General features: G+C 34.3%; 1 protein-coding gene across 2 annotated transcripts; it reads right to left on the bottom strand.

The window, feature by feature from the left end:
- Positions 1-4,330: 4,330 nt before the first annotated feature.
- LOC125203753 (serine/threonine-protein kinase STY46-like) lies at positions 4,331-9,238 on the bottom strand. Of its 2 annotated transcripts, none has more exons than XM_048102188.2 (16): positions 8,753-9,238; positions 8,482-8,596; positions 7,706-7,770; positions 7,424-7,543; positions 7,207-7,261; positions 6,983-7,093; positions 6,456-6,506; positions 6,001-6,176; positions 5,815-5,922; positions 5,580-5,653; positions 5,325-5,500; positions 5,131-5,226; positions 4,963-5,043; positions 4,821-4,874; positions 4,621-4,755; positions 4,331-4,519 (listed from the first exon to the last, which is right to left on the bottom strand). In XM_048102188.2, exons 1-16 carry the CDS (start codon positions 8,947-8,949, stop codon positions 4,430-4,432), a joined length of 1,704 nt encoding a protein of 567 aa, XP_047958145.1. In that variant the 5' UTR covers positions 8,950-9,238; the 3' UTR covers positions 4,331-4,429. The 2 variants fall into 2 exon arrangements, with proteins under 2 accessions (XP_047958145.1, XP_047958154.1); XM_048102197.2 differs by having other exon boundaries at positions 4,331-4,504; positions 8,753-9,233.
- Between the last annotated feature and the right edge of the window lie 1,103 nt (positions 9,239-10,341).

Below are 10,341 nucleotides of genomic sequence, written 5' to 3'. Positions count from 1 at the left end.
CTTCCTTCTTCACCACAATCTTCATCTTCTTCGGCCCCTCCGCTGCCTCTCTGCTGCTGAGCTGCGCGATTGCCTCCAGAATGTTGGTCGCCGCCGCCTTCTTCATGTTTTTGGACTCTCTTCTCTGCCAGAACTTGTATTCCGCCATTTTTGATTAACTTTAGATTAAAATGTGAGCTTCACTTTGTTTGGTCTAATATTGATAATGCATGGAAATGCCAAGTATTATATAGTGATTTAATTGGGAATAAATTAGTATGTTTTTGAATTTCGGGTATGATTGCAAGCTCACATTTCTTATTTATTTATTTATAGTATGAACATACGATAGTTTGACTTTTAAGATGAAGTATTAATATAATGTGTTTTTGTTTACCTTGACACCTTTATATGAAATAATTGAATCATTTGATTTTTTATTTTCAATTTTTAAATTGGAAGCAATAATACAACTTCGTATACTTCATTTTTTTTTCTTTATTTATGATTGCGGAATTCAAAAAAATTGATAGTATGTGATATGTATGGTATGATATGGGATCAAATCATCAACCTGTACATTGCATACTTGATACTCCTATATCTTAATTAAGGTACGCCAATTTTCAATTGTAAGTATATTAGTCCTATTTACTAATTCTGATTAAATATTGATTAGAAGGGATGGATAGGTGGTGAAGCTAGGAGGAAAGTAGGTTTGCAATGAATAAGTTAATAGAGTCACATGGCAATGCAAAATCTGCGGCGAAGATGAGCATGAAGCGTATTAAAGTGGCTAACTAAGCAGTTATGTAGGAAATATATAGTTGAGAGATAACGGTTGTATAAATAAATACTAGGAGTAGTATATGTGTAAGGCACTAAGGAATTGAAGGGCGGTGATAACATTAATGGGGGTGTTGATTTCTTTCTTTCTTTCTGTTGAACCAAACAACACCTATAGTAGTTAGTTATACTACCTAATTCATCGTAGCAACCGATATTATTCTTACAGCCTGGTTTCCTTCCAATCACAACTTATTCCATTTATTCTCTTCTCACCCCATTATTGCTTTCTAGATTCTATAACCATTGTATTTGTACCTTCCAAAATCAAAAGTTGAAGAATTCATAGCTACCATTATTTCTTTGCGGGTGGGATTTGCATCAATCAAGAGGTTGGAGTAGATGATATCAAGTTTAAAGATCCACAATCAAGTTTTCTCTAACATAAGGGCAATATCTAAACACTAGGAATGTTAAGAATAAATTTAGGTTGGTAACTTGGAAGTTGGAATAAAATATGATATATACTGTATTTTATTTTATTTTACCAAGGCAGAAAATCAATATTTTTATTAATAATTTTATGGTAAAACTTGTAAACTAATGGTAATTATATTTAAAATTAATTTGCATAATATTAATCCATATCGATTGGATTGAATTGACACAATATATGATTTATTACACACCCAAATTATTACTATTTGTTGTCAATAAATGCCAGCTTAATTGAGCAGCCTACCTTGCCTGAAGATCAGGGGCGGAGGGAGGGTGGGGCCTGGGGGCCCATGGTCCCCCCACTAATTTTTTAAAAAATTCAGGGGTATTTTAGTAATTTCACATTAATTATAGTTTATAATATAATACTCCCTCCGTCTCAATAAATATGAAACATTTGGTTTCCGGCACAGGATTTTATACAAGTGTTGTTTTGTGAGTTAATGAAGAGAGAGTAAAGTAAGAAATAGGGAAAAGTAGAGAGAGTGATATTTCCATTTTAAGAAACGTTTCATTTTTAGTGGGACAATCCAAAAAGGAAAACGTTGCATTTCTAATGGGACAGAGGGAGTATTAAAGATAGATTTCAGCAAAATTATACTCCAAAAATAGTTTCCTCTTAATTAGTTTTCTCCCTCTGCCGCAATTCTACTCTTTCTGCAGCGTAATCTGAAATCTAGTTATCTAAAACTATGTATATTTTAAAACTCAAATATAATTCAATTGATTTTTCTATATATGTTATTTTTTTGTTTGGCTGCAATAGTTATGTAAATTGAGACCTAAATAATCATATTCAAGCTCTAAATTGGTACAAATAAAATTCAAATGGGGAGAAAGAAGATAACTTATGTAATTCAATGGCTACGGCGGTTCTGTGTTGGAATTCTTTAACCCTTGTTCTTAATTTAATGTGTATGTATTAATAGTTTTACACTATTTGATTTGTGACAGCAACATTTTAGATTTGAACATATTGTATATTTTGTTTACTTTTTATTCTTTTAGTTGTGAAGCATAAGATGAACTTTATCCTTTTTGGTTTATGATTTATATTTTGCAAACTTAATCAGTGTTGACTATTTTTGTAGGTATATGGATCGTTATTTCAAGAAACTTTCTTCCGTTGATTCTTCATCAGTTGAATGGTTGCTTAGTTCCTATATGGAAAAGGATGTGTTTGTTAAAGTTACCAATTCAGCGATTTCAGAAGATGAAGAATAGAAGACAAATGTTATGATGTGATTGCATTTAACTTTTACATTTTGTACCTTGTGATTTAATTTATGTAATTTTTTTTAAGTTTAAATTTGGACCCCCATAATGAAATTTCTGGCTCCGCCACTGCTTGCTGAAGATGACTATGATTCAAAGTGACATGTCATATCGATTAAGAAAATGACACATTAAACAGAAAACTAGCCAAAGCATAAATCGGTGCTCTAATGACTGTTGGCTTACTACTTGGCTTCTCCTTATCATCCAAAAATTATCACTAAATAATATGATTGCAAATTATTTAAACATAGTTGTAAACTAGAAGATCATTTTACATTCATAAAGACGAGAGGTGACTCTTACACAAAGATGAAAGGCCTTTTAGGAAATAGAATGTGAAAATAAAGGAATAAAAGTTACTGTGTGGACTACATTGTAGTACTATTATGTTTTTGAATGATCTTTTCTCAATTGATATATTCTAATTCTAGTAGATAGGCCAAAATGGATACTTTGTTATTGGATACCCGATATCCAAATCCGAAAAAGTCGGGTAATTGGATATCCGAAACCCAACTTTTTGGGTATCAGATCAGGATCGAGTGGTGAGAATTTTGGATGATCGGGTATCGGGTAACCCGATACCCAATTGGGTATACCCGAATTATCCAATTTTTTTAATTAATAAATTATGTTTTTATTATAATTAAATGTAATTTAATTTCTTAATTACATGTGGATGAATGAAAGATGTTAATATGTCAATTTCTTATTGTGGATGGACGAAAGATGTAATTTAATTTAATTTCTTATTGAGGATGGATGAATGATGAAAAATGTACTTTAATTTCTTAATTACACGTGGATGGACGAAAGATGTTAATATGTAATTTAATTTTTTAATGTAATTTATTTTCTTATTGTGGATGGATGAAAGATGTTAATATGTTACTCTTTAGTTATGAATTTTGTATTTCTCAAAGTTTGCACGTAGTTATTTTTCTCTTAAATTCGAACTACTACAAAAATTTTGTATGTCTAAAAGTTTTTAGTTATTTTCTCTTGAATACTACTTCGACTTTTTATTGAATTCAATCGAACTAAATAATTATTAAATAAATTGTAAAACTTTGTAGTTAATTTTTTTTAAATAAAAAATTAAATCAAAATTACAATCGGGACTGGATAACTGAGTTGGGTATCTGGGTACCCGGAATCAAATTCGGGTCGGGTATCGGGTATTGAATTTTGAAAATTTCGGGATCGGATATCCGCGGGTATCCAATTTGACAAGCCTACTAGTAGATATCATTTTGATTTTATTGTCCATATTTTTTTCATTGATTATAGCCTTGCTTCTTGCCTTTAATGAAATCTTCTTTTTGAAACTTCCTCTCAAATTGAGTTCTATTGACAGTTTGGACTCGTATCAACTATCATGGTGCCATTTTGATTCGTATCTTGGATTTAATTTAGATAATTTTAACTCATATTGAGGAACAATCTAAATAGTTTTTGCCCATATGTTGGAGTCAATATCAAATTTTTGCTCTTGAAGTTGAAGTTTTAGCCTTTTAGGTATTACTTAGTATAATAAACAAACTAATTAACTAACGATCAAATAACACCTTGATAGAAAATAGAATGTGGAAAACAAAAGACTAACGCAGAAAAGAAGAATTGCATAGACTACAATGTACTTATGTTCTTAGATAATCTCAATTGTTACACAATTTTGTATTGGGCTCCAAGATGGACTGAGCTACATGATAGTTTCGAAATTATGAGTTACAATATAAATTTCACCTTATTATGAAACTGTAATAGTCACACTATTGACGAAAGAGACTGTACAACACAAAATAAAGTATAACTATGGGGGGTAAATAATCCAAAATTGGAGTGTACAAACAACAAAAAATATAAAGGTACAAATTGAATTTATCCGCTAGTGATGGCCGCGTCTCAGGGAAGAAAAGAATCCTCCACCTTTCTCCTTTCGTCCATCTCCTTCCTCTTCAACCTGTCGCACAACCAACTAGTTTCAAGATTAACAAAGCATAATTGGATGTGAATATAGTGAGATGGATCAACAAAAGTGAAAAAGAGTGGATGAGTATTGCAGAAATAAAAAAACACCTCCTTCAAAATTGTGAGTAAGATTTGAGTTATATCAGAGAAGTCCGGTCTTAGAGCTGGATCTCTCTGCCAGCATCTCTCAAGTAGCTCAGCAAGCTTCTCATTTGTATGTCTCGGGATGGTTGGCCGGAGACCCTAAATGTAATCAAGGAACGTTCAATTTTCTCAAATAAACATGAATGACAAAAAAGTTGACATACCCTTTGGACCACCGCAACAGCTGCTTGTAAAGGGGTGAGATACTCGTACGGAAGCTGTCAAAGATTAAAAAAAATATGAAAATGAATTGACATATTTCACATGCCAAATCCAAATCCCAAGTTATAGAGTGTAGAATAATACCTTTCCTGTAAGTAATTCCCATACTACCACTCCAAAACTGAACACATCGGCTTTGTGATCGTAGGGCTTATGCTCGATCACCTACACAAAGAGAGAGAACTATCTAGTAAGCTCAAACATGTACATCTCTTTACTGATTCATTTATACACATTGTGATAGTTATGTACCTCGGGGGCCATCCACCGGTATGTTCCGGTTTCAGCTGTCATCACACCTGTTTGTGCCTTCACTCTCGCCACTCCAAAATCGCCCACTTTAACCACCTGAAACCAACCGTTACTCAATCTCAACGCTCCAACTCCGGTGATGTATATCAAGTTAACAACACTAAGATCATTCATGTCTGTGAGGGAATACTTACTTCCTTTTCGTCCATCAAAAGATTTGCACTCTTTAAGTCCCTGTGAATTATATTGTTGTGATGCAAAAAGTTCATTCCCTTTGAAACATCAATCGAAACTTTAAGTAATCCTTGAAGCTTAAAACCACCCTTTTGCTTGTGCAGAAAGTCGTATACACTCCCTCCAGACATGAATTCTGCAGTTAAAAGAACATGCAAGTGAATAATGAAGTTTAGGCTAAAATGGAAAATAGATGCGTGCATGCCTACTCGTACCTGTAACTATGCACAAGTTTGGAGGTCTGGTGCATGCCCCAATAAATTGAACCACATTTTTGTGACGAATTTTTCTGTAAATACCAGGAAACCATCAGATTCCATAAACAGTGTACTAATGTCAGAGTTAAGGAACTCCTCATAGCTATAACTAAACATCATTAGTTTGATAAATATCACTACCAGAATAGTTAGTAGCAAAATGAATGTAATAAGCTACTTAATGACGACAAACCTCATTATATACACTTCTTGAACAAATTCCTGTTGGAGTTCTGTATTTAAGCGCTCAGCCTTGAGAATCTTTATTGCGACATCCTGACTACGGTAAGTACCTCGGTATCTGAACATAGAGCTTCTACAGTGAATCGAACGCTCAACTGCAAGTCTGAGCTAAAAATTGCATCGATATAATACTTACAAATCACCATATGATCCTGAAGCTACTTTGGAGTCGAATTTCAGAAGTTGAGGATCGATTTCCCAGACATCAGTACCATCATTGGGTATTGTCAGTTGATCATATTCACATTTGATCTTTATCTGTTGAGGTTCACTGAGATGAGGCAACAACTCTAGATTGGGCCATGATATTTTCTGCAAGATACAATATATATCCTTTATAATTTTAGCATAATAGCACATGCTGAACAAAGTAGACAGCATAAATCAAGTCTCATTATATAACATTCTACTTAAATTTCTTGATCTTATACAATCACGAGGAAAAACCAAAAAAGTAGATATGCTGATAAGGACGTAAATTGCAAATTTGTAATACAAATAAGCCAACAAGTAGACAGAATTAAATCAGAACACACATCTGAACAGTACCAACAACAAACAATCCTAATATATAGCTTAGAAGAATCTTACCTCAGTCTTTAGAACTTTTTTTTCAAGTGCGGCCCGAAGTTGATCAACCTCCTGATAAGTAGAATTGTAGAAACATAAGGGTAAGCCAGAAACTCTAAGGCAGGTATAATAAGATCCATTCCTTTCTCAGCTTCAGATATGATGATAAGATGATGCCACTTAGGAAATGTTACTACAAATCATGTTTCCGTACATATATATGTCTCACAGAACATGTGCTTGATTTTCTAAAGAGAAGAATGAACCAGAGGTCATAGGCTCGTGTACTTGAACAAGACCAAGATTTGTTGGCCATCAGTCACTCATACATTAAGCACCATATAATTTCATTGCCTTTATGCAAAAGTATTCTAAAGAACTACCTTTGGACTGTACAATATTTATTAAAACAAGACAATTACAAAACTACAGAAAAGGCAATCATAAATCATTTTGAAGGATCATCTGTATTTTGGCAGAGTTTGATTGGATATTTTAAAACAGAATAAAAAATCTACTAGAGTAAAAATTAAAAAGAAGATGGGTACCTCAAATGGCCAGCCGTCAACAACAAAGACATCAAGTGAATATCCATCCACAGTTGAAAAGGCGTGTGCTTCCTGAATGTTGAGCCCAACTTCAGCTAATAAAGAAGTCAGCTGCAAGTTCACCGTTTTAGTTCAGTCACTGAGCTACAACGAATACCTTTAAGGTAGAGTAAAAAAACTCATTGTGAAGTCGTGCTTCAGAATAACTAAGCAACATCGGCTACCTGACTGAGGAGCTTCGGTCTGTCAATTGTTGAGAAAGTAATCTCATGCATGGGCCTACATTATCAGTTGTAGGAGAAGGGTTAAGCTATAGAATGCACCAAACAATGTTATTCAGTGGATTAAAGACAGATGGCACACTGCCATGTAGCAGGAATTAAGCACCAAAGAATTTAAGAACCAAGAAGATCAGGCGCATAATATATGTATAGATCATACCTTCTAAACTTTGCAACAGCATCTGCACCAATATCTCCATCTTGCACTTCTGATTTACATGCTTGAAGTGCAAGTGCCTCAAGATTCGGAGAAGATCCAAAGGCAGGTGGTGGATGGATGCTGAATTCGAAATGGTAGTAAGATATCATAAGATCATGAATCAAACCAAATGGGGTATAGAAAATGAGATTAGTTCAAATCACCAAATGACTACAATGATGAAAAAGAATAAAGATCATGCAATGTAAGAACATAATACATAATAAAGATATCTGCTAATACCTGTCCTTTCTTGGAGAACTTGAATGTTCTATATCTCCTAAATTTCCATCTGAGGCAGGCACTACCTGTATATAAACATGATAACACCTTATTTCAAGATTGTACCAACCGATAAAAAGTTAACGTGATAGCATAATATACAACATGGAGATGCATCCTCTAGCATGATAACATTTAGTTGAGAAAATATAAAAAATGCCGAGGAATTTTGATTGAGCATGCACTATCTCATGAACCTGATAAATGCTTTTCAACTTGCAGCAGATCTTGGGGTGACTTACATTTTTTCATTTTATTATTTTTGGAGATAAATTCAGGCAAACTTTGATGAGAAATGTAACTGCAATTTCAGTAAAACTTCAGCCCAACAGAAAGCTGAGAAACTAATGACCATCCCAATAGTTACCAATCAAGCTCTGCTGAATTCTACAAGTCCCCTCATTATTAATCATATGCTACATGAGAATAGTATACTGCCACCACTCTTATCTAATAATCTAATACAAACTCTTTCTATATCCCAATGGTAGCAGGTGATGGGGCCTGGTTTATTCGTTTATTCGATGTGAGGGACCTCCCATTCATAATAAATGATTTAAGATCTTACCTACTGCTTCCAATTTTAAGATCACAAACATCACTTTCTGTACAGCTCATCAATGTGTGAGCCCGAAACAAGTTTTTGTGCAAGAAATGGCATGCCCCACAAGGTTATGCAAAATCAGATAAACATAAAAACTGGGGAGGAGGATTAAGTTTGACATTGAGGAACAAACCTGCACTAGGCGGACATCAAAAGTGGGCCTATTAGCAGGATCACGGGCCAGATGCAGGAGCCTCTTGTGCGTCAGAACATCCTCCGCCCTCTCCAAGCTCACATCCATCGCATACCTACGCACAATATGAAATATCATGACCGAAATTCAGGAGTAATAAGGAAGACTCGATCAATCATCTGATAACCAACAATTGGATTGGGAAAAAGAGAAGCAAAAATGAATAAAATAGTGATGTTTTTTTAAAATTTGATGAGAGAGTAAATGTAACCTAGGAGGAAGACGATTGAAATGAGCCCAAAGCTGATGATCGAAATCCATTTCCTGAGCTTCCAAGTGGCCGACTTCCTTAAGCCGCCGCAAAACCTCATTGTAAACCTCCGCCTTTTTGTGCTGAAATCGGCTCGCCGCCGACGGTTTCTGATCCTCTCCCCTACTTCTGCAACTGCCTACATCTTCCATCGCCATGAGGTTTTCGCGATTTCCGAAAACCTCCGCTTTTTTTTGTGGTGTAAGCTAAGTCGCGATTTGCGCAATCAGCTTGGGTTTACGTAGAATGAGATTTTCAGTAGCAGCGACGCGGATTTATACGTAGCAGATGCCGATTCGAGACGGCTGCGAACTGGAAATTATTTAACTTCATATTCACCACCAACTGATGGGAAAAAATTATTTATTAAAAGGATTTCATGGATGAGCTATTCATATATATATATGGGCTTTGAATTGGTTTATTTCTTCATCCATATCCGTCTCCCTCTCTCATTTACTAGACGGTGATTGTTGACCAATATACCCCTCCTCTTCCCGTAATTCTGGAAATCAATAATTAATTTTCTCTTTTCTATTTGATGTTATGATTTTGAAGATCAATTATCTGATATCGGATTGATTGTATTGTTTAGTGATGGTAATGACTCGTCTCCACGTGGAAAACACTCCAAACTTGGACCCATAATCTTTGCATGTGATTTGAGTGTCCTTTATTTTGTAGGTGTCGTGTTTTCTACATTTTTGTAGTCTCACTCATTTCCGATCACTTTCTAAATAAATTGTCCCTATTGCTATGATACAATTCACACATAATTAATGTGGACTATAGTGTAGACTAAATAAATTGTTGCTTTTTGGTTACATTAACTTGCCTTCTCTCAGACCTTTGCCGCCTCACACGATTTAAGAGGTGAACTTATTTTATAATAAGATGTTTGAAGAATTTATTTTATAATATGTAATGTTTTAATAATTTATAAATTGTGAAAATGTTTGGATAATTGACCTAGAGAGAGATTTATGAGTTAGAGAAAAAATGAAACTTATAATGTGTATATGAAAACAACAAATCATAGTGTTATGGGAAAGAGAAAAAATGAAATAAAAGAAAATATAATACTATATGGCGTGGATGAGTTATATGGGGTAACAAAAACATCTGATATAATAACATATCTTTATTGAGAAAAAATGTGGCGCAGCTTTAGTGAAGAAATACAGGTAGTATGATGACTGAAAAATAAATAGTAGCAGCTATTTTGAGAGGCATATTTTAGCTGTTTGTGTTATACAATAATTGAAAGTATGATGGGCAATATGGAAATGAACACGTGGAATAATCGTTGGCAGTGCAAGCGGCGCCTTGATGCTGCTCTCCCACAAAAGAATAGGCGCTGGAATATGCTTCTTATCCGTACTCGTGGAACCCACTAATTTATTCCACGTCATTATATTCTCATAATTTTCTCTTTTAATCATCAAACTAACAAACTTGCATTTCTTAATTTGGGATTGTTAAGGAAATTGGAAATTTTAAAATAATTATACCAAGTCGTATCAACAAAATATGATTTGGCTCAGTTATGG

This window comes from Salvia hispanica, chromosome 2 (genome assembly GCF_029641045.1).
Source record: "Salvia hispanica isolate PSC_SH4W2 chromosome 2, Shi_PSC_v1, whole genome shotgun sequence".
Lineage (NCBI taxonomy): Eukaryota > Viridiplantae > Streptophyta > Magnoliopsida > Lamiales > Lamiaceae > Salvia > Salvia hispanica.
Note: the sequence above shows the minus strand (reverse complement) of the source record. Positions and strands in the feature narration are given on the sequence as shown.

Excerpts from the sequence above, each read along its gene's own strand:
- LOC125203753 (XM_048102188.2), bottom strand. The coding sequence starts at position 8,949 with ATGGCGATGGAAGATGTAGGCAGTTGCAGAAGTAGGGGAGAGGATCAG. Across the intron at positions 5,923-6,000 it reads TCAGGATCATATGGTGATTT|ATACCGAGGTACTTACCGTA; the intron begins GTAAGTATTATA and ends CTCTATGTTCAG. Across the intron at positions 5,501-5,579 it reads AAACTTGTGCATAGTTACAG|AATTCATGTCTGGAGGGAGT; the intron begins GTACGAGTAGGC and ends TTTTAACTGCAG.